Below are 24,967 nucleotides of genomic sequence, written 5' to 3' on the forward strand. Positions count from 1 at the left end.
AAAATAACTATAGGAGTAAATATGAGAAGAGATGCATAGTTTTAAGTCTTGTCTCAAATACGACCTTCAATAGAGCTTCTTGGGGGATAAAGATCCATATAGCCAACCCACTTAAGTGGGATTTTACTAAGTTGTTGTGTTACTGTATTCTTTATCTTCGCACAAATCCATGTAACCAGCCCCATTTATTTTGGAATAAGGCTGAATTGTTGTTTCCAATGTGGAAGAAGAGTCCAAACAGAAGCAAGGCCTATATTTTAGAAGACCTAATTACAACAATGCAAGCACACTAAAAAGGGGGTTTTTCCCTGCTAGTAATGCCTCCTCGAAATCACAGAAAAAACTACGAATGTGTTTGGTAGCCAAGAGATGAAGAGAAAAGAAAAAAATACAAAAATTATACTATTTTCTTGATTTAAGAAATTCTCATGGGCTGTGTTTGGTAGCCAAGAGAAGAAAAAAAAATACAAAAATTATACTATTTTCTTAGTTTGAGAAATTCTCGTTGTGCTTGGTATATTCTGAACCAAGAGAAGCTTCTACTTTGAATTTCACAATTCACCTTGAAAATGGTGAAATTTTCTAATGCTATAAAAAAAATTCTCGCCTAAAACACAAGAAAATAAAATACAATAAAAAATCTTTTCTTTTCTAAATTCTTTTTTCTTCTCATTTCCTTTTTTTTTTTTCCTTCTCTTGGCTACCAAACATAGCCATTGTGTTTTGGTATGTCTTAAACCAAGAGAAGATTCTTTTTTTGAATTTCAAAATTCACCTTGAAAATGGTAAGGTTTTCTTATGCTACCAAAAAAAACTTACCTAAAACACAAGAAAACACAAGAAATAAAAAACTTTTCTTTTCTTCTATTTGTAGCCGAACAGACATGATTTTTTATTTTCTTTACAATTTCATTTCTATCATTCTCTTTTCTAGATTATTTTCATTCCATTTCTTTTCTTTTCTTCTCTTGGCTACCAAACACAACCTAAATGAGAAGCTCATGGGGAAATAACTTAATGTACATTTCAGTGGAACGGTAAAGAAGATCGAGATTATATAAATGTGATGTGGCTAAACATATATCGCATACATTATTGCATGTCACAGTCACGGTTTTCTATTGCCTGAACCATTGACGATATATCTACCTACAAATGTCTAAAAATAGGAATACGAATTAAGAATGAAAAGAAATTTATCCAAAACACTGGTTTAATTTCTGCTATGGTGGCTCTACAAAAAACCAATCAGTATCATTGAGATACATTCTTCTTGTGGTGAATGTGGACTCCTAATAGTTTCTTTATAGCCCCCTCATTTTGTCAAGCAGAAGCTTACGCTTAAGAGGGATTTCAGTAGAGTACAGCGGCTGGTTGATAAGAGAGAATATCATTGCAGCAGGATATGGCCAAAAAAGGGCTTCCACAGTGGAAACATTGGAAGCCATAGCCATAGAAGATGTCATGACAAGAGAGCCCATAATCTGCGGATTGCAAGAGGCAATGGCAACAATTTATATTTCCTCGGGTTAATGAATCTTCAGAAAAAGGGGCTGAGTTTGAACAGAAAACCGTTCAAATATGTATATTCTTTCATTTTGTCTGTACAGATGTATGCATGAGTGTACATGCTTTGGTTAGAAGGCAAAATGTTCCTTTTGGTGGGCATTCCATTAAAGCAGAGGCATGCAGGGATATATTCAAATGAATTAATTTTGGCAGAACCGCAACCACACCTGAACAGACACTGATGCTATAGCGAGGTATATGATTCCACTGTATGAAACACGCTATCTAGGAGAGCCTTAACGCCATTTCCTGAAGAAGGGCTCGCTTCTGGGAGGCAGTGATTATGTGGTTTGTTTCAGCATTCTCAAGCACATCTGTGATTATGGCGGCAGCATGACCAAGAGGTTCCTCAGATGCCCTCCTCAACATAAATGCCTGCATCAGCAATGAGAAAAACATCCAATAAGAATACAAATCCATCATTGTCAGAGTTATGGGAAGGGTTAACATGGATCACTGGGCCAACGTGTGCATATCGAGTAGCATAAACTAACACATGGGTAATAAAAGACATGGCTAATGTTCTGAAATTTAAAATTTTAAAGTCATATCAAGATTTTAGTATGAAACTGTAATAGATATTCTGATCCCTACAAAGAAAACAATGTACTACATGAGAGGTTGTGATAACATATGGGAGGACAGTGTGTTTTAACCTACCTGATCCTAAAAAAGACAGCAGTGACAGATGAAGTTGTTTTAATCAATTTCTTCAATCCTCAAATGTACTTAGGGATCACAATCAATCACGAGTTTATGGATCATTATTTTGACTGGTTGGTACTGTTCGTGTACAAAGTAGGAATGAGTATGTGATTGCAGGAACTGGTGTGAGGGTGCATGTGCTTGTGACAAGCTAGCCATGAATCACCTGGCAAAGAAATCAAAGAGGCTGTCGAATTCTCCAGCACATTAACATAGTTGGCCGCCGAAAGGGATCTACATGATGGCTATTTGACTCTCTATTTTTAAGGTAAATTTAACCCCAAAAGCACTAGCAGATATTGCAAAAAATAGCCCTTTTTCAGCAATATTTCAATTAAAATCGTGTAGCTCTTGAAAGTTGAAAATTACAAAGAAATCGCGCCATACAGCATAAGTAGATTACAAAACTTGACATATGGCCAATGGTGATGACCCCTAGATAATAGATACCTAGATTTGGCAATCCTCCAAATGCCTAAAAAGGAAGGTTACACAGCAAACAAATCCATGTGATAAAGGAATTCTCCATGGTAGTTCAGTTGCGATTTTCAACTTGTATTCAAGAGGTGAATATCAAGCCAAAAGCACTATGGCATGTGCAAATTAAAAACCATTTGCTTCATCCATCAAAGAATTTAATAAAAGTGGACCATATCATTGAGGCAGCCTAGAGAACTTCACAAGTGATCACTTCAGAGGCTACCAATCTAATGGATCCCACAAGTCAGGCATACAATCATTCCAAGTGATCAAATATAAGGGAACCCCAGGCTCATAGAGTGTCAATGCGGCCTATTATATCCTATATTATGTCTATTATATGTTGATTTTCTCATATTAGGTCATTACTAGAATAATTATATCATATTGCATTGATATGGTATATATGTTGCATATAAGCATAATAATATTAAATTATCATTACTATATCATATATAGTCAAATATTGCGCCTAGGCAATGTTTAGGTGGGTGCCTTATCGCCTAAGCACCCCTCCAACATCTTGGGTCGCCGTGAAAACTATGATGAAGACGAACCAAACCCACATAGGCTGGCTGACTAGTTTAAGGCAGTTCCTTTGGGGACCTCACCCAAGGACTCTCACTTCACTCACTTAGAATCTACTTTCAGCTTGGAAATGACTTCAGCAACAGAGACGTAACAAATTGCAGCAAAAAATTTCCATCTCTTTATGGTCAGTATTCTCAGTCAGGTCTCCTTGCCAATGAAATGTCTAACATCACTTTGCAATAACTGAAGGCAGTCACTGCTTCATGGTTCATGGTTTTTGGGAAAAGGGAATTGCAGGCATCAAGAATTCCATTGAGGGTGGAGGGGAAGAAGGAAAAGTACCATCCACCTCCCTTTCCCTTTTTCCCATGTGTCAAAAACTTAACAACTTAACCTAGGAGGGTCCTTCCAGGAAAGACACTATCAGATCTCAAACAAATAAAAAGGAAAATTCAGTCAACAAAAATACTAAAATGTTACCATGCATGAATGCTCATGTGAGGAGAGAGAGAGAGAGAGAACCTGGCCATGATGCGATATGGCTAATGTGCATGGTTCTTGAAACCAAGGCTCTCCATCTACTTGAACTGGTAAGGCAGCAAAGAGCTGGATCTTGATTGATTGCCCTTGTGCAAGTCTTCGAGCTCGAGAAAGACCCACCTACATTAAATCAACATTTCACACTCAATATCCAGAACATTAAATCTTAAAGAAAAAAATGGGCTCAAGCTGGACTTGATGAAATCCAAGTCAGAGTTCAGCCTGAACCAACAGTTAGCTACAAGGGAACTTGGGCTGACTGCAGGCTCAACTCTGAACTACGTACGCTTGGGCATCAGGCTCAAACCTATTCAAAATTGATCAGTTTCTTAACCTAAACAGGCCCAAAGTTGCACTCCTACATAGAGTATCCTCTCTGGAAACAAATATTTGATAAAATAATAGCCACTAAAACAGAGTGTGTCAAGGAACCAGCTTATTTTCCACATCAAACTATTTTACGTTTTAGTATACTACCAGTTATCAGAATAGCATTCAAATTCACAATACATTAACTTCTATACATATGTTGTTATAGGTAATCAGACCATCCACAAAAGATCGGTATCTTTTCATAAGTTAAGAAATGGTAAAAATGGGAGGGTCCATGTCATAGAAGGTTCAAAATTTGTTAGACCCTCCCCCCTTTCTTTTGGGGGTGGGGACTGAGTATGAAAATATTCTTCATTTCTTTTCTTGACATTAAATACAGTATATACAGAACAGTTTCATAATCCAATTCAATCACAGAAGGCACTGCTAAAGAACAATACATAAACAAGGGATCACAAAAACTTGCCATAAAGTTGCATGTTTGTTGTGGTGCTTTTTCAATTCGTTCTTCATCCATTCCAACCGCTCCCCACCCCCACCCCCCCCCCAAAAAAAAAAAAAACACAAAGGTTCAAACAGAATACATGAATCCACTACCTAGTAGCAAGACTAGATCAAGTTTTAATTTTAAAAATCTGCTTAAGAAACCACCTCTTACAATCAATTCCAGCCAGTATAAATACTAATTCTCTGCTTACAGACAAACAATCCCCTCCCACCAAAAAGAGTGAAAAAAAATAACAAAGAACAAAAGAACATAAAGAAAGAAAAAAAAATATATATATATATATGTATATATTATAGCAGAAACATTTGTGAATAACCATGTCCAATAATAGGACCTTTAGAGGTGAGAGATTTACCCAAGAGGTGAAAGCTAATTGATTATGTTGAGGCCTTCAAGATAGGCCAACACATTGGAGGCCTCTATGGCATCCTTATCGGCTATTTAACGAGACCCTCCGTTAAGTTATTACATCTGTGGTTCCCATGTAGATTCAGCATGTGTGGGTTCCCCCTCCGTCAACATCCTCAAGCTAAATGTTGATGGAAGCTCTATGGGCAATCCAGGCCCAGCAGGTATTTTTGGTGTTTTCAAGGCATCAAAATCTCCATCTCCAAGGGTGGTTGAACAATATCATTGAAAGCAAGTCACGAGGATGATTATATGGTTGAAACCCTTGGATGGTGGGCCATGGAGATATATCTTCATTTGATTAGGAAAGCCAGGTCATTGTGCTTACAGGAAAATTTCTGTCTTGGACTTTGCCATCAACCAATCCTAGATGGAATCTCTGTGTATATGGATTTACACCCCATTGATTAGTCCTCATGAGGGTTTCCTCAGACTTCTGCCCCTACTGTTTTTATTGCATTCTATGCTAATACTCTATTTTCTAATGTAATCATCTGTTACTTATCATAACTGCCATGGAGCCCAGTTCGTACTCCGCCATGGTAGGAACCTTTTCCCACACATCCACTTTAATGCGAACAAATGAAACATGGTCCATCAGATAAGGCCCAAATTCTGTGGACAGGTAGACCCTTAGTCCCCTGCTAACATGTCAAGTTTCAGTCTTATCGGCATTTTCTATGTGGCAAAACAGATATGAAAATGCAGGGCTATGGTAGAGTGCACAGCAGTGATTAGAGTACCATAGGAGTGCATCAAATATATAGATGCATGCCAATACATGGAAAGGTATATGATTAAATTAGGCTCTGAAATTTGACATGTGGCTAATCCAGAACATGACCTCTCTCTTCAACAGTCGGAATAGCGACACAAGCTGTCCACATGGCAAAAGAATAGTGGGCATGTCGGAATGGGTTCCTACCACAGTGTGTACAAAGAATTTTCACAAAAACCAAATCCCAATGGGGATGAGGTTGTAAATTTTTGCAATTGCAAACCCAAGAGGGTTTCTCTTGACCTAGAGAGTCCTATGGAGATTGATTAACAGCTTTGCACAGAAGCGTCAGCGTACAGGTTGCTTATTTGCATATACGAATATAATCCTCCCTTCTCTCCTCCACCCCCCCCCCCAAAAAAAAAAAAAAAGGAACACTTTTGAGTCGAACATATTATACCATAGATACATCGCAGTCCATCTTACCTGAAGTTTTCCAAGATGCCACATTCCAGATATGCTGACAACCTCTAGCACCTTGTCATGCATAGATTGTGGATCAAAATTATCATAATTCTCATCCTCATTTTGCCAAAGATCCACTCCACCCATGTAGCTTCCAATGTTAGCTACAAGTACGCCTTCTGCGTCCTGCATAGAATGAAAAAGTTTCATGGCCCACTGTCAGTTTTATATATATGGTTCTCTTTTTCTTACTTTCTAGCAGAGAGAGAGAGGGAGAGAGAGGGAGGAGGGCTGAAGATATCTGACAGTCATTCTTTTGTAATAAAACAGGTATCATTAGCTCGACATATCCTCACTTCCATCAACTTTTCAGTCTGTAATGAAAGAGAATGGTAAATTCTGGATTAATTTAACATGCTAAAATCCATGAATACACACCTCAGGGACCTCTATCTCAACCCCATCCACCTCCACACGAACTTGCCAGGGGAAATCAGCAAACGTCCGATCCATGATATTCCTCGCACCTTCTCTTGCATAGAGCACCTTATTCATGAACTGCATGCAGATTCTCATTGTTAAAATCCAAATGCAATTGGTTAATTACACCTAGAAGCAGAACAAAATTTAGAAAAGCAACCAACAATACTATCAGCAGGTAGATCACACTGGTTCTATGATAGCCCCATCAACAACAAAGCTTCTGAGTAAATAATGCATATGGTCATAAAAGGACATATATCATAAGCAAGGCTCATGATTTTGGTTTTGATTAGGATTTCAACCAATATACCACCAAAAGGGCTGAACTGGTTGAAATGGTACCAAAATATTGCTCATTTTGGTGGGGGAAAAAAAAACTGAATCATTAAAGACCCTGAATTCGCATGCCAGATTGTTTTGACCAATGTCGAGACCGAAATAGGCTGCCAAATTGATGTTTCGGTAAAAATTTCAAACCATGATCATAAGTGCAAATTCATACATGCGTGCTACAAAGAAAACAATTAGATGGAGTACAACATGTCAGAAAACAATTAGAGGAGTACAACATGTCAATCCCCTCCGAAACCATGAATTCTTTCTACATAGCAACAAATGTAGTAAAGAAAATGACTAGATTGGGATACCAATCATACCATGATTCATCTCCTCTGGAACCATTAGGTTCAGAACAAAAAAAAAAAAGCCCATATCCAACCATGTATGCACATAACGCCAACAATTCCAAAGGGGTTCCACACATGAGGTCTTCCCCATCGAATTAGTCGCATCAACATGTGGAGTTTATTGGATTCAACTCTTTAATAGCTAGTTTTGTTGGAGGAGAGTGGTTGTAATGCAGACGCTACTAAAAGTAAGAAGGTACCTGGTTATAGAACTTCTCTGGGTTCTCTTCCCGCAAATTATGAATATCCAACGCAACCTTCGCATCACAACCAATTCCTGTGAATAATGACCATTAGTAAGGCACAAAATCCAAGGGTTCCAGGTACCAGATGGGAGCAGTTATCTAAATAGCTCACCTTCAGAGAAGATATCCTTAAGAGATCATCTAGGATGGATTCACCCATCCCATGAATGTAACACAAATCTGCCATTATGTTATTGATAGACCATCCTAATAGACTACATAGTGTTACCTCAACAGCTCAAGCTAACTCAACATATTTGGGTGGTTGAGCAACAATTCATTTCAAACATTTTCTATCAATAGTGAACGAAATGTACACAGAGATCCAAATCAACATACCAAGATAGTTGTTCATGAACTTTGGAGCTTGGAGTTGCTTTCCCTGTTGGTTTCTGATTGTTATCTTCCAGCGATCAAGAATGGTAACTGCAGCATGCTCTATGTGCTGCAACACCATACAGAGCCCTCCTTGTCTCTCTACTGAACCTAGGCCACCTCCCCAGGACAAAACCCTGGCTAGATCATTCCCTGTACCTGCCGGAAGAATTGCAACTGGAGGAGGAGAGACAAAATTTTGCTTGTCGATGACATCCAGAACCCAACCAACTGTACCATCTCCCCCGCAAACAAGAACTCTAAAATGGGGAACTCTTCTGAACAAATAAAGACCCAATTCTGGTCCTTGTGTTGAACTTAACTCAAAGACCTACAAAAGAAACCTAAGGGTCAAAAGTTTATAAGATCGAATGATAGGTGACCCACCATAACCCGAGTTGATGGAAGGTCGGTCACATGCAAAAATAAGACACCACGTGCATTCTGCAAGTGGCAGCTAACCTCTTGCTCCATTATGTATTTATCCCCATTGTTTCAATAAAATAAATCTACAGACTAAATTAAGCTAATCAAGTGATTAAAAAGAAAACATAAGTAAATCTGCAATGAAAGCGTTTGCCTGGGGCCTAGGCGACAATCGCCTTGTTGCACTGCATGTCGCCTTGTGTTTTGGCATTTATTTATGCCAAATATCATTTAAGTAAATGTTGTTATTTCATTTACTTAAGATATTATTCATAAATAAACAAATACCCCCTATTTGAATCCAATAAAAGTAGTTTAAAAATCAAATTCCAAAAAGATAAAAAGTCAACCCCCCAGTCTAAGAACAAACACTGGATTTTGGTTATAGGGGTAATTTTCAACTTTTAAATGCCGGGGTTTTTCTCAATTATGAAAATTTTATAAATTCTATCATGTTGAAACATTGTTAAAAACCAAAAGTCCGGTAAAATAATATTTTGTTCTGATATCCATAAAATTATTTTCATTCAGTCGATTTAAACAATATTCGCGCACTTAAAAATAAGTTTGACCGGAGCATAACTTTGTCAATGCAACTCAGATTTAAGTAATCTTAGACTTGTTAGAAAGTTGGTTTTATGTTATAACTAATACAAAAAGTCTCATGTAAAAATAAAATCATTTGACCAGTCATACTTATTATAGAATAAGAGCATTTCTCTAAATGTTGATTTTTTATAACTTAATATGACTTAATGTTAATTTTTTATGATTTGATGTCGCTAAATGTTGATTTTTAATGACTTCATGTGGTTTAATCTTGATTTTTTATGATACAAGGTATATATAACTAAATAAATAATGTTCAAAAATTAAAAATTAAAAATAAAAAATAACACTTGTTCGCCTTAAGGCGGGCGCCTTCTCGCCTACACGCTTAGACAACCCTCCACCGCCTTGGTTCGCCTTAACGCCGTGACAACTATGGTTGCTCATATAATACCACCAGTTGTTATTTCAGGTAAAACATTATAATTTATAAAACCAAGCTTAAATAAAAGAACTTCACTGGACTACTCTTCATAACAAATTTGTGGTTATGACTTATGAGTACTAATTACCTCAGTATTTGGCAGTTATAATTTCACTAACCTGAACAGGATTCAAAAGGATGTTCAAACGTTGCCTGAGTGAATTCCCTCGCTGTGCCCCACTTTTTTTGTTGATGAAAACTAGTAGCGGCCTTGCATCTGGAGGCAAATCGATCACTTCATATTGTTTCACCCCTAAAATCTGAGATTCATCACTCCAATTGAATGATGTACTTCTTTTGTATTCAGGCTGCAACTCCATCTTATCATTAACTTCAGCACCTTGTTTTAGGCCTTCCGTTTCCATTTTACCATTACAAGTTCCATTACTCTCATGTGAGCCCTTGAAAACTTGTTGAGCATCTGCCGTACTCTCAGTGGATGAGTCACAGGTAGCACCACTATTATTTGACTCAACAGAAGCTTCACTTCCATGTTTGTATTTTTTACTTTGACTCCTGATACGTCCACGTACAGAAGAAGCAAATTCATTGGCTCCATGAGTGATTGAGCTCAAAAATCCACCAGAGCCAGTTCGGCTCAATTCCTTGACAAACAATGGCGATAAGATCAGTCTTTTAAAGAGGCCCAAATCACAAACATCACCGGTTTCATTAGACATGTTAGTGTGGCACTCAACATGCACTAACCTTTGACACCACATGCAACACCAAATCGGAGATCCCCCAAGAAAGGACCCACTACAAGGCTCTTCACAATAACTGCAAGAAGAGGTTTCATCAAATTGATCTGTGGCATCCGTCCATCGTACAGCCCATTGATGTATCACATGCTCGTACCCAACCATAGATACACATTTGCAATCCTTTTGAGCATTTGAAGAGCACTTCAGGTGTGCTGCTGCACCACAAATACAACAATGGTGGATGACGTTGTCAGAAGCTAGCATTGGCCCAAGAGCCTGAGTTGGAGATACAGAGTTCAAACATACACAACAATTTAGGCTCTTTCCACGAGATACAGACTCCAAGCTCCAAGTATGGGCAGCTTGGGGAACCTTGTACTTCGCTATCGGGTTCTTCTTTGACCTATTTATGGCTTTCATCCAGCTTAGACTAATGTTTCTTCTCCACTGGAAGACCGTGTAGACTATAGTCAGTATACCGACTAAGGCAGCAGTGAAGTAAGCAAAGACAAATAGATGAGATTCTTCCATGCCAGATGACTCATTGCTTCCCCATGTTGGGAGCAACATCCCAGAATTTCCTTCATTTTTATCCATTATTCAATATATGTCTTGTAATAGCAATGCCACTCAGTCCAATGGTCCAAGGAGCCCCTGTTCAGAAACCAGGCACCAGAATCAAGAAAGGAAAGAAAATATGATCTCGCTTATGAGACATAGCATCCTACCCAATGGATATTGCATTTTACGTAAGATCCAACTCTCATATCTAACTTGGGAAATACTCTTGGTGGACAATCAACCACAGTTGCAAACACCCCCTTACATGCTGCTGAATCCACTCATTATGCAACATAGAGTCCATCAAAACAATTTCAACTCAACTCAGCCTTATCCCAACTATATGGGGTCAGGAAAGTCCATAAATAATAAGGCATGCAGATTAATGAAACTGCTACAACCCCGTTGGCTGAATTATAACTTCAGAACTACACCTTCAAATTCTTATTAGCTTCCCTTTTTAATATCAAAGGCCAGAGAGGAACTGCAAAAAACCTGCAAAACCAAGTGTCACTTCAATATAGAAAGTGATAATCTGGTTGACGCCATAAGAATGTCCCCAACACCAACAAAAAGTTGTAGGAAGCGGAAGGAAAGGATAAATGGTAAAAGCTCACACAGTTCATAAGATGAACTAAACAAACCACATTATATACTCAAGTCAAGGTAGCCTTTATTATAACTATAAACACACAACTTTCATAAGCACAAGTATTCAAGTTCAATACAGGATTACAGCTCATGCAGTTCATGTTGACATACACAATCCAAAAAATCAAAATAACAAAAAGAGAACCAGGGACAATATTTATTTTAATAAATTTAATAATAAAAAACTGCAAAAACATAGTGTTCGGAAGATTTTTCTTTTTTTTCTTATCACAATGATAATCCTGAAGATGATCTGAAGAGACCTTAAGAGTAACAATGAACGAAACAGCAGAGTAAGCTACTGAATAACCTACAAAGTGGGAAGAGGAGACTGGCTTAGATCCTGGTAGGACCACTAGTGTAGAGTGCTCTTCCTCTTAATTTCCATTTACTCTCTAATGAAAAGGCTCTTGCGGTGGATTTCTATGAAGCTATGGACAATCACTTACACAAGATCATAGGCCATGGAAACATTTACATTATTGGCGATTCAACACAAATTTTAATTCACACAGCCTTCGTATCTACCATTCATCTTGTTGATTACTAATAAAAATAATAAGAGCTGTGGTATTGGCATTAGCATTCACAATCTATCCCCAGCCAACTGGCTCCATCCTCCACGGATTGAACATAGACCAGACATCACATAGATTCAAATTCCTATTTTGTAATTGATTGTGGCTGTTTCTCTTCACTTTTCAAGTCTCCCTAGCACCATGATTCATTGGATGGTCCAAATATCTTATCACTGCTACTATCACTCCGACAACCAACACAACCTTTGAGGCTGTTGTGATCATTTACAACTATCTACCGCTGCTGGTGGAACTGGTAAAATTAATAGAAAAAGGTTCTCTGAGCAGATCCTCCAGAAAGCTTCTAACGACAAAATTCTTTCAACTTCCACTTATGCATACTTATAACAATAATAATGCTTGTAATAGTAATTACTCTCCTACTCTCTCTCATTGTTTAACTAAAGTGGAAATCTGAACTGAACTGAGAAAGAAACCGACATGCCTGCACAATTTACATGAATCAATCTATGCTAATCTTTTTAACTTCTACCAATACAATACCTGTCAACTGTTAAGAACATGCGCTAAAGCCACTGGAAACTCATAAACAGTTCAAACACAATTTCAGTAACAAAATAACCAAAACCCAGAAAAACCCATAGCGGATTCGGACCGCAAACAAGATTTTCCATTCTGAAAATTCTCGATCGGATGAAAAATCCGAGGAGGAAATAAACAAAAAGAACAATAGTTGAGTTAAGATCAGGAGAGTTACCTTTAAATATCTCAGTTTAGATGGCCTCGAAGCGGAGATCGAGTCGGTTGGAGCTATCCCTCGCTAAATCTTGAGAAACACAGAGACTATACCAGAAATCGAGAATTAAAGTAGCCCACTTTTGCTTTAAATATCCTAATATACCAAAGACACTTTATACTTCCAAAGAAAAAGAATCCCTTTTTTTTCTGTAACAGAGAAAAAAAAATTCAGATTAATAGGTTTTGATTCTTTTCAAACAATATTAAATGTAGTTGTGGAATTGTGGTCTGCTCTCCACCTTTCTCTCTCCAGTTTCCATTGCCGATACCATAAGGGTTCTCCTGCATTGACGGACACGAGGCAAACGATGAAACTACCGTGTGGAGAGCGCGGAGGATGTCGCCTCTTGCTTTTTACAATTCTGGGACGAAACTCATAGTAATCTGACAATGTTGACGTGGTAGAACAGTAGTTTCAGTTGTCTTTTTCTTGTTGCAGGACTTGCAGGTGTCGAATAGACATTAAAAGCGAAGATATTGTGAAAATCGACAGGTGGAGAGTTGATGTCAAGGATTTTAAACTCGGAATCGTCGTTCTCAAGAACCCTAATAAAAAAAAAAAAAAAAAAAACCCTAGAATTGATATTTCGAAACGCCTATGGTCAGGATCATGTTACGCATCAATATAGATCTACTGGAGATAGTTGGCCATGTGTTCAAGGAAGGTCCATACCAAAAAAAAAAAATTGTGTTCAAGGAAGTTGAATTTACAACGAGAATTGATAATCAAGTAGGAATCGGTTTTATAATCGGCCCGGACTCCATAGATCGATAGTCAAATCGAAAAAGTATGAGTGAATTGTCTTGGGTCCCATAACCTTATAAGTTGATTTATAGGATTAAGTTCATTCAAGACCATATCAATGGGGAAAAAATTTAGTTGCTACCCAAGTTGCAACCACCTGCTAACAGTCAAAGAAATGGAATATTCACTTACCTCTAAGGTTCACAAATACCCTCCTAGGTTATAGTATTTTCCAAAATACTCTTTTAGATTACATTTCTTTGGCTGCCACCGGGGTTGGTGGCAACTAAATTTCGTCCTATCAGTGGTATCAGAGCAACCAATCCTCAGCCCAACTTACTTGTGGAAGGACCGATCTGGTGACAGAGTGAGCCCCTAGGAAAGGGCTACCTGCCGCTATGTAGAAATCCTGGAGCAGAGTGAGAGCCGTTTAGAAAAGGCTACCTGATCCAGAGTGGGTCATCGTGGACGTCACGTTAGGAAGTGTGGTGGTATGTTACGATCTCATATTAAGATATGGGGGTTGATCTCACATTGATTTCCTACAGGAATTGATGTTGGTTGATATGGTGTTAGGTTTCCTCACCTTATAAGTCGGTTTATAAGGTATTTCAAACCTCCAACAAATAGGAAGGAATAATTATGACCCTAAATGGTCAACCCGGTTGTGTGAAGCTCACAGTTTTGAATTGTCTTCATCCTTCTGAAGCTCATATCCACAAAGTATACCTGCAACTCCAACGTCATGCCTTCACTCATGTCTTAGACCCAACTACACTTGTAGAGCCCTGCTCTTTAAACCCGATTTATTGATCAGTTGGTTCAGTTTGGTCTTACAGGGTCTGAATCGGAACATGTTAATGCCGATGCCTTGTGGTACATGACGACAAGGGTGACGTCAAATGCGGGGTGGCTGGATGAGATTGAGACAGTACCCAAGATGATCTGCACACCTAAGCCGTGCCCTTGCACATATCATAAGGACATTTATGAGTAGGAAATGTATGTTATCATACTTGAATGATTGGAACTTGATCCATAATGCGTGGCGAGAGTGAAATACATGTTAAGACTTCGTTTCCTCCAAAATATAGCAAAATTGGCTTGTTTGACCAACTGGTGGGTGTCACTGGTATGTACCCACCAGTGTGACCCACCTGTTGGGGTTTTGTGGACCTCAGCATGTCCGGCTTGGATGAGCATGTGTGTCTCCGCCTCCTAATCGTAATGTGGTCTTGTATATCCGATGATGTCTGCTACATCGTCAGGAAATAAAAATTAATGTGTTTTAATTCATGAATGGAAAAAACCAAACAGACCCTACAAGATATTTATGAACCAAAGTATAAATAGCACATAAACCCTTCTCTCTCTCCTATTTATGATTTTAGCAAGTTGGTGAGAGGAGTAAAGAGGTGGGAGAAAGAGGAAGAAGGGAGAAGGAAGAGGGAAGAGGCTTCCCCCTTGGATTCCAGAGCCACAACTTACCTTTCCGTCGCCAGAATAGTGTCTGGTGCCTTGAGATCTACATTCTAAGGTAACTAACGTCATAAACCTTGAGATGTGATGAAACCCTCATTGTATATGTTTGAATCTAGAAGACAATGAAGCCATTGTATGATTTCCTTGAAGTATTCGAGAAGGGAAACAAAAATTTGGAGGTTATTGAAGTCACATTTGAATTTGGGAAGATGATTCCAAGATTTGGGGTTTTTCAAGTAAAGGTAAGATTTCTTCCCCCAAATCTTGTTAATGACTTAGATCCATGGTACAATCAGATAGATGAGGCTTAGAATGTGTGGGAAATGAAGTAGGAACCATCCTAATAGGGTTCCAAGAGTTGAAATGGAAGGAAGAAGGAAAACAACAAAATTCGAGAAAATCAACAGGTAAAACCGATGGGTGCCTGACCCGCCGGTGTGACCTACCAGTCACCCCTGACCCTTCTGGTTCTACCGACGGGTAAGACTACCGGGTACCTGACCCACCGGTGTGACCTACCAATCACCCTTGTCCCCTCTGGTTCTACTAACGGGTAAGACCGGCGGGTGCCTAACCTGTCGATCTGGGCAAACTACACAGGTGGGTTCTCCTACCCACCTGTATGACCCACCTGTAGCCCAAATGAGCTCCGATTGAAACCAAACTCACCGACAACCTTCTTCATGCTATTAAATGTGTTGTGACCATATCCTACGTCACTTATAGTTTCGATTTAAACGTATTTCTAAACCCTTTATCTGTGCTAGGTTTCGAGAAACTCATATTCTCACTCCGGATCTTACCTGTACCATAAGTGTTGATTCTTCTACAAAAATTTATAAGTGGGGAGAGGACTTTGATTTTAATTTTTGGAGTGTTTTTGGTATACTTTGCATTCATAGACTATGTTGATATTCCGAATGCCATTTCCTTGCATATGATTTATGAATGAATGATGCATTTAGAACTGAGTATGTTGTGTTTTAATTCCATATGCATGATTACTTGCTTGAAATCTTGATAATGGATTTATCATATGATGATTATGATGTCAATGTTTTTCAATCATGTGTGAGATTTCTAGATTAGATGTCGTAGTCGGCTTGGATACAAATTCATTGATACACCATGAAATGGAACACGAAAGTACTATGCAGTTATCCTATCTCATGTAGGAGCATGTGGTTAGGATTTCATATTTCCTCATGCTACGACCTTTCCCAACAGAGGTTTTTATGTTGGGTTATCATTGGGGGAAGCGTCGATCACAGATCGCCGTGGTGGTTAGAAGTACGCCTAGTTGATCATTAGAATAGTTAAAAACCTTGGTGTTATATTTAGAGGGCCAATTGTACTGCTTTTAATTTCTACTGTGGTTCAACCACTATTTACTTTTCTACTATGGTTTGGTCACGATTTACATTTCTGCTATGGTTCGACCACGATTTACTTTTTCTAGTGTTCACGGTGGGCCTTCTCCGACAACCTTATGGGTGTATCGCGGGATGGAGAACACGTCTCGAACCCAGGGCATACGCGCACTGTGGTTGTGAGTAGCACGTTACCTATGACCTAGAATGATTTGTTTAGGTGGACTATGATTAAAATGAATCTCATGCATATAGTATATCATTTGAAATGCATTTGTTTGTATACGTCTTTCTTTCCATTTACTGAGCTAATGAGCTCACCCCTCGTGTACACACATTTTTAGATGATTTTACAGGATACTCTGTAGATGAACCCATGCCGAATCCCACTGATGAAACCCCAGTGGGGGATTGGTGGGTCCCCAAAGAATTTGAATACGGTGAAGGCTGCCCATGTGAGAGTTGTGTTGTTGGGCAATAGTGATAGATCCTATTCATTGTACTCTTTTAATTCTTTTGATATATTTTCCTTTGTGCTCTCGATATTTAAATTGATATTTCTTATGTAAATATCATGCCTACGTGCCCACATGTAAATATTTTATGTATAACAATTTGGGTATCAAGAATATATGAAAAATTACAGGTAATTATTTATGACAAGACTTTCGTTGTATTATATTATTATATTCCATTAATCATGTGTGACTTGTTGTACTGTGGTTACTGTATCAGATGATCCTGGTGGTTTTGGGTTACTCGGAGGGAACCCAGTCACCAATCCGGTTCTTAGTGAACGGGGCATGACAACACTGTTGAAAACATTTCCGAAAACAAAAAAATCAAACACCTTTTTGCAATTCCAAAAATTGTTTCTACTGTTTTTAGATACAAAAACCGCAAAAACAAAATCAAACGGGCCCTTAGATGTCCTAGCCCTACATGTTAACGGGTGAGCCACAGATATTACACACCAATCATATATTAACTAAGTGCACATTTTCAAAAGAAGAACACATCCAATAATAACCAAAAAAAAAAAACACCCAAGGCCAACTATACATATTATTGATCCATCCACTCTACCAAGGTCTTGCAATCAGTCTGTATCTCTATCCATTGGATCTAGTAATTTTACCGCAAGGACTTACAACTTGGGATTGTGATTAGGATCGATCGTTGGGGATCTTGATCTATCCTAACTCGGATCAAGGCCTATGCTAGACGCTCCCATGTAAAAGACTACAAAGAAGGAATATACAGAAAATGATGCGATCAATTTGTCTGTAGAATATATACAAAATGTGTATCTTAACCACATGTTTTAGCCTTAAATTATGTCATCTCATCTAGTAACATATCCTCCAATGTTTGTTCATGTACCAACACAAAACCCCCCCAAAAAAAAAAAATTTGTAGTCACATGCACCCTCAAATAGTAAGGTTTAAAGTACAGATATCGAGTATCGTATCAGAAAGAAGATTTTAAGTAACATAAGATATACAAGGAAATGCATTGGATGCATGCAAAATATATTTTTGATGTATAAAACACTATAAATAAGTAATATGCACAATATATCATGTATGCATAAAGAGGATATCAAAATACAATGAGATAAGTGCATTCGATTGATTATGTATGAATGATGAGGTTTCTCACATGTACTATGCCAAAAAATGTTATTTTCAAGTCGTGGAAGATTTAAGCTTTAGATGCATACATCATTGTGAAAAAAGAAGGGAAAAAAAAAAGCTTTAATATAATTATTCAGGTTGTTTTTCACTCATCTAGTGATTCATTGCAAAAATGACATTAAAAATCGATTTACTCGCTTAAGTAAACCATTTGCAAAACTACTCTTCCTAACAAAACCAAACGCATTCTCAAATTGTGACATGCCACCACCTAAAAGACAACCAACCACAACCTTAGAGTAGAGAATCATCTATACTACTTTTAGAAAGGTAAGAAGAAAACTACATTTTAATTTCATTTACTTTATTTTAAAAAGAAAAAATGAAAAAGAATAAGAATTTCTCAAAGGCATTAAGATTAAATTACTCTAAAAATGCCCACTGGGCATTAGTTACAGCAAGAAGGTCAATAATTAAAATAAATGAGTGTCAATTCCTCTCAATTTATTTTTAGTTAGGTTGTAAGGTTTGCTTTATACCTCTTCTCTTGAAAGAGACAACTAAGAGGTCTAACTCAACTCAATTCAACCGTATCCAAATTGGATTATATAAATCCAGGTGCTTTTTGTATTGTTAGTCACAAGCTCAAGTAAAAACAAATAGGATTGGTACATCAAGTTGGCAATCAGCATCATAGCAATTCATAGCCAAACATTTTGGTTTGAATCCAGAACCAATCATTAGTTCTAGTTATACCTATTAATTGTATACATTAATAATAATTCAGTCTTATCCTAACTAAATGGGATCGTCTCATAGATATAGATAATTTCCCCTTAATAATGGATCCACAAACTCTACAGTGAGTGGTGAGGTGCAGTGAGCATCGAATGGCTAAGAGTTCTTAGGCACGGGCCCTAAGGGACTCCCAACCACCTAATGCTCAATGCACCAGTGCAACGGCTGCAGATGATTTTCACACCTTAATAATATAAAAGCAAATAGAAATATCCTCGCTTGTGGGTGTTTACAGTTATCAAGTCCTTTTCTATTCTATCCAATATATATATATATATATATATATATTTCTAGCTCAACTGAAGCTTCAATGAGCATAGATACATAACCAGTATCCATTTGATTTTCTCAATAGCATCCATTATAATATGATTTGGGTTTTCTTGAAAATCTAAAATACTTAGAGAAGAGAACAATCACGAAAATTTACAATTTTAGCAAATGAGAATATGAATGAAATTTGATTTCACTTAGAAAAATTGACATATTGGCTTGATAGAATATTGACAAAGATATAGAATCGCTTGAATCGTTAAGGCAATAATTATCATTGGCTCTACAAAAAAATTAGAGTATTGTCAACAAAAAGTAAATGGGAGATATCAGATCAGATGCCTCAGCCATCCATTTGAACAAATTAAGCTCCTTGTGAACCTTCAATATTCTAATATTCTAGAAAGGTCTACCATGACAATAATAAATAAATAGGAGCTAAGAGTACAACCCTAATGAATTCCCCTGGATAGTTGAAAAAAATCAAACTTCTACCCTACAATTTGGTGGGTCTATTAGTTTGCATTGTGTGGCTTCACCATAGGACAGGACTTGCCTAGTTTTTTTCAGTGTAACACGGAATATCATGAATGATTGATGATTAGATAGGACCTTTAGTTCTAGACCAATAATTAATCAAAACCGATCGACCCTCTGATTGGTATTTAGCCTTAGTATTAGAAATCATATAATAGAAATTGGTTTTCAAACCAAACCAATTTTAACCAAAATCAAACTGATCAGGGAAAAAGAAAGTATGGAAGGCAATGTGGCCTCTACACCCAAACACATGAAGGAGTAAAATGATGCCATGCCCCATGAAAATATAAAATCCGCCACTATTGATGCTTCTGAGTGTGTTCTAGTCAGTTCACACGCAAGTGCAAAGCCACACTGCCTATTAGGGAACCCTCTTTCTGATAAGGGGAAAAGGAGTCCATTTCCATGATTGCCCCTGAAAACGTCACAAAATTAGTAAGAGACCAACCATAACGGTTCACTCCCGAGCCTTTTTGGTGAACACTCCCGAGCCTAGTTATCACCGAAATCCAACGTACGTGGTGAAATAAAATTAAAAATAAACATCCAACGGCCGCAAACAATGCGGGACAAAAACTAGCCGTTACGAGAGCGTCGATAACCTAACGTTCACTTTCTGATTTTTCACCCATCCATTGCGCCTCTTCATCACCCCTCAGGCCTTCACGAAAACCCAAACTCCAAGGGAATCCAAAATTGCTCCTCCGGAACCTTCCACTCTTCTCGCCCCCGAAGTCTCCCGTTCCAATTACGAAGCAGATCCATGGCGACTCCTGCAAAAGATAAACATACATCTCGATTCAATGCTTCAGGGGCCGAGAATTCGAATCCGAATCTCTCGAGCAGAAGTCCTCTGCAGAAAAAAGCAGAATCTCCGGTTATCAAATCGTCCAAATCGAAGAAATCTGCGCCAAAACTTTCTTATCAGATCGTTTCTCCCCGCACCAAGATTCAAGAAAGGAAATTCGTAGTAGCCAAGAAGAAGCCGAAGGCAACCACTTCTGTAGTCGTTTCATGCAAATGTAAAGTGAAGATGGGAGGTGATCTCAAGAAATGCCCTTGTATTGCTTACGAGAACCTCAGAGCGTCTCAGGAAGAGTTTTTCAGAAATGAACAGGATATTGATTTTGAGGAGTCACAGGCGATTGCCGAAGTTGAACAGGAGCAGAAGACTGATGAAAACTTCGAGACTACTGCAGATTCACTGGAGAAATCCATGGAAGGAAATGAGTCTTCACCGAATGGATCAATTAACTACGATCAGGAAGAGTTTCCAAATGAAATGGGTAGTTCGAAGATCAAGAGGAGGAGAGAAAGATTGCTAGAAGCAGCCCGAAGCAGTATCCCTGAAGCTGGCTCTGGAAGAGTTAAGCACATGGTCAAAGCATTTGAGAGGATTTTTTCAATTCCAAGATCTAATGACACAAAGGAGAACGAAGAGGAAGAGAACGGAGGTATAAAGAAGCCAACGAAGTGGGCATTACCAGGATTGCAACCTAAGGCCTTAGAAACAGAAGCTTCTCCATCTTCTGTCAGTCCATCAGAGCTGTTCTTCACATCAGAGAATTTCGGTTCAGATTCTAGGGTTTCCTCTTCGTCAGACAGCAGCCAAGGAAGGTTAGTTAGGACCTCATCATATGATCAAATTCATACACTTTGGTCTACTTTTATTGGAGTGATGCTGACTCTATTTTGTTTCCCTTGGTTCTTAAGCTTTACTTTCACAAGCAGAAAGTCTGAGGAAGGCGGAGCCCGAAGGAACAGGAGCAGGCGAAACGTAAGAAATTCACCACTATTAACAATGAAGTAATGAGTTTTCAGTAATTGGTAATCTTATCAGATTTTTATCTATCAAAAGCCTGAATAGTTGTGCATTTTCAGAGCTCTGAATCCTCGGCATCATTTGGTGGAAAAAAGTGGAAGAAGAAACAGCTCAAAGTAACCAGTCAACAACCATTTAAACTAAGAACAGAGGTATGGTACCCCAACATCATAAATGAAATAAGAGTGAAAAACATTTGTTTTAATTGTCTTGCCATTTCTCAAGTATATAACCAATGAATTTCAATTAGCCAAATCCATTTTTTCTAGCTTTTCAGTTTTTAAACTTTATTCATAAAATTCTGAAACAAAAAACCTGTAACTCTCGATTTGTAATTTCACTATGAAACTAAATTTATGGTTATATTATTTAAGGCATACATTTTTCTATTATTTCCATTGAATTACATATATTACTATTGGAAAAATGTTTTCCATCACAGCTCCATCTAACATTAAACTACATAAATCTGGGTTATCACATTTCAGCAAAGGGGGAGGTTTAAAGAGGAAGAGTTTCTCAAGAAGATGCAGGAGATGAGTATACAGGAGGAGAGACAGCGGATACCAATTGCACAAGGCCTGCCATGGACAACAGATGAACCAGAGGTGAGGTTTTCTATTCTATGTTCTCGGTGTATTTCTATACCATAATATCATCAGTACAAAAGGAATGCTTTGATACACACCAATGAGCAAAAAGTTCTTTGGTTAGAAAAATTGCAACTATATTCCTTTTGGTAGGTGTTCTTCTCGCTGTTACATTTTAGTTTTATTGGGATGTTCATCCAGAAATTGAATGACAGGTCATAGATGAAATCAGGAAACTTAAGATTTTGAGTATACAGTTCTGTCAAATTGAATAGCATTCATCCTTCTTTCCCCAAATGAAGAAGAAAATGGTGAGATGGATAGATTTGTTTCCCTTTTACATAATGGAGTGTTTTTCAAGTCTCTTGCCAATAAGATTTTAGATGTGTGTTTTCCACTTTTCATCTTTTTTCTTATATTTTTCCAGGGATAATGTGGAAACCGAGCATCTTTCCTATATGCCACAAAGATTCCTAATACTTAAAGAGTTTTGGATTTTAGAATTTCCTTTTTCAAAAATATTCTTACTAATTTGAACAGAGAACTATTTACGGTCAATCCTGGTATGGATATGACCTCAACAATGGAATTTCAAGTAAGTTTGGGGTTGTCTGGCCTCTGACTTATTCAAAGCTTATCAAAAGGGGGGGAGGTAATTTTGTGTCCTATATTCAATCCCAGTATGATATGACCTTAGTTATTTGGTGTCCAAATAATCCTTGCTTGTCAAAAAGGGAAAAAATGAGGAAAGAATTTTAGTGTATACTGTATGCAAATTCTATGTGCTAATAGTTATTTGCTTGCTGATACACATAATGTTTGATTTATGACATCTCCCCAGTGCTTGGTGAAGCCTCCAGTGAAAGAAAGCACAAGACCTGTTGACTTGCAGCTACATAGTGATCTGAGAGCAGTGGAACGTGCTGAATTCGATCATCATGTAAGTTACTACCAATACAGAATTCTACTATGAAGAAGTGACAAATTTTCTGCTGCTTTTATAGCAAATGGAGCTTGACTTTGAACTCTTATTGCTTATGTTTGATGCACTCCATTAGTGATTTATGGTTCTATCCAACTCGCAATAATGTGGATGTCAACATGATCTGCATCAATCCTCTATGGTTCTTAAATTTTTTAACATATTCCTTGCATTGTTTTGTCAAACTAAAGTCTACGACTTTCCACTAACAATTAAAGAAAATATTTCTACCTATGTCCTCCAGGTTGCTGAGAAACTGAGCTTTATTGAGCAGTATAGACTAGAGAGGGAAAAACAACTGAAGGTAAGTGATTAATATAAAGATACAATGAGTTGTGATAAAAAGTACTATTGTGGTTTCATTTGATATAATTCTTCATATGTTTTTCTGTGACCTGTAGTTGGCAGAAGAAGAAGAGATTAGGAGGCTGAGAAGAGAACTCGTCCCGAAAGCTCAACCCATGCCCTACTTTGATAGGCCTTTCATACCAAGAAGGTAAGGATTAACCACATGGGGGATGTAACATACCACTTGAGATGTCTAATGTTCCAAACTAGGAGATGACTATCTATGGAGTCATTAATTTTTGGTGCTTTGTTACGAAGGTCACTGAGATGGATTCATTAATTTTTGGTGCTTTGTTACGAAGGTCACTGAAACACCCAACCGTTCCTAAAGAGCCAAAGTTCCACATTCCCCAGCACAAGAAAATCAAATGCATGTCATGGAATGATATGAACATGAACATCTATACGCACCAACTATGTGAGAGCTACAAGAGAGAAAGGATGAACGGCGAACAATGAAAGAGAGAGACATTAGAAGGAGATGTTCAGATTTTCCTTGCTCCTCCCTTCAGAAAGAGCATCAATTTTTGTCTTTCCTTGTCCATTTGTAAGCAATGAAAATAATTTCATTTGTTAACACTAATGGTAATATTGCAACAGGAAGCTTGTGTTGCCTTTATACAAATGTCTAATGACCCAACTGAAATATCTTTCCTTTTTTTAAGTTTCTGTGGATGTACAAATCACAAGTAGTCTTTGCCTCTTATGTGGGTGGGTGGGGTGGCCCCTTGATTTTTGACATGTAGAGAGAAATGGTTCTCTCTTGCCTCTCTTTTTTACTTTCCATCATAGTTATTGGAAGCAAATTCACAGTGACAGTTTCCAGAAAGTTTTGGTCTTACCTACCCACATGCCTAGTATTACCCCCCACCCTCCTTTTTCTCTTTACATCAAAAGATGCGTCAGTGGTTTCCCTTGTTTCCTCTCCATTAAACTCCATCAAACATTGATTTGCATTCCCTCTATTGCTTTGCACTTGAGCTCATCTTGAATCAACTGATTTATGGGTAAATTACGTGATTACCCATTATTGGGTTTGCCTTTGCAAAAAATACCCATTTAGGTTTCCTTCAACATATTTACACAAATATACCCAGAACAGTTCCAGCCATGCCTCAAGTTGGGTATGAATTTTCCTTCAATGGGTTATCTCCATTTCTGTCTTAATTATCTCCTCCAATCGGCTGCAAAATGTCTGATTTCAATTCCTCCTCCTGCACCTCTAATAAATACTCTCCCCAGCAACATTATCGTAACCATCACCGTTCTCACTGGTAACTCTGCAACCACCACCATCTCCTCCAATAGTACAGGGGAGGGTGGGTTGGAGTTATAGGGGTGGGGCAGAGAAGAGTGGTAGGAGAGAGGTGAATGAGTTTGTTACGGATAAAAGTGTCCAATTGCTAGACATACTATGATATGTTCTGGGTATTTTTGTAATACGAAAATTTATTTGTACATCCATTGAACGAACTCAACGAAGCATAATATGGGTATTTCTGTAAAGATCAACCCAATTGCGGGTAATCATGTAATTTTCTCTTGATTTATTCTCAAATATCTCTGTGTTCCTACAACTCTCTCTCTCTCTCTCTCTCTCTCTCTCTCTCTCTCTCTCTCT

The 24,967-nt window shown here is 38.0% G+C and overlaps 2 protein-coding genes across 5 annotated transcripts; one reads left to right on the top strand and one right to left on the bottom strand.

Moving 5' to 3' along the window:
• Positions 1-1,485: 1,485 nt before the first annotated feature.
• Positions 1,486-13,412, bottom strand: LOC122076909 (diacylglycerol kinase 1). 3 transcript variants are annotated; one of them, XM_042642547.1, is made up of 10 exons: positions 12,998-13,412; positions 12,718-12,905; positions 11,205-11,265; positions 9,625-10,863; positions 8,011-8,377; positions 7,627-7,703; positions 6,696-6,815; positions 6,279-6,443; positions 3,808-3,945; positions 1,486-1,944 (listed from the first exon to the last, which is right to left on the bottom strand). In XM_042642547.1, the coding sequence occupies exons 4-10, from the start codon at positions 10,804-10,806 to the stop codon at positions 1,795-1,797; spliced, it is 2,199 nt and encodes a 732-aa protein (XP_042498481.1). In that variant the 5' UTR covers positions 10,807-10,863; positions 11,205-11,265; positions 12,718-12,905; positions 12,998-13,412; the 3' UTR covers positions 1,486-1,794. The 3 variants fall into 3 exon arrangements, with proteins under 3 accessions (XP_042498481.1, XP_042498482.1, XP_042498480.1); XM_042642548.1 differs by lacking the exon at positions 11,205-11,265; XM_042642546.1 differs by having other exon boundaries at positions 9,625-11,265; positions 12,998-13,411.
• Positions 13,413-20,222: 6,810 nt separating this feature from the next.
• On the top strand, positions 20,223-24,010 carry LOC122075631 (reticulocyte-binding protein 2 homolog a-like). Of its 2 annotated transcripts, none has more exons than XR_006139302.1 (8): positions 20,223-21,221; positions 21,318-21,381; positions 21,486-21,578; positions 21,915-22,034; positions 22,858-22,956; positions 23,243-23,302; positions 23,400-23,557; positions 23,613-23,724. XR_006139302.1 is itself a non-coding variant. In XM_042640714.1 (8 exons), exons 1-8 carry the CDS (start codon positions 20,368-20,370, stop codon positions 23,803-23,805), a joined length of 1,542 nt encoding a protein of 513 aa, XP_042496648.1. In that variant the 5' UTR covers positions 20,224-20,367; the 3' UTR covers positions 23,806-24,010. The 2 variants fall into 2 exon arrangements, 1 of the variants encoding a protein (XP_042496648.1); XM_042640714.1 differs by having other exon boundaries at positions 20,224-21,221; positions 23,400-23,494; positions 23,649-24,010.
• Positions 24,011-24,967: the final 957 nt, after the last annotated feature.

This window comes from Macadamia integrifolia, chromosome 4 (genome assembly GCF_013358625.1).
Source record: "Macadamia integrifolia cultivar HAES 741 chromosome 4, SCU_Mint_v3, whole genome shotgun sequence".
In the NCBI taxonomy this organism is placed as follows: domain Eukaryota; kingdom Viridiplantae; phylum Streptophyta; class Magnoliopsida; order Proteales; family Proteaceae; genus Macadamia; species Macadamia integrifolia.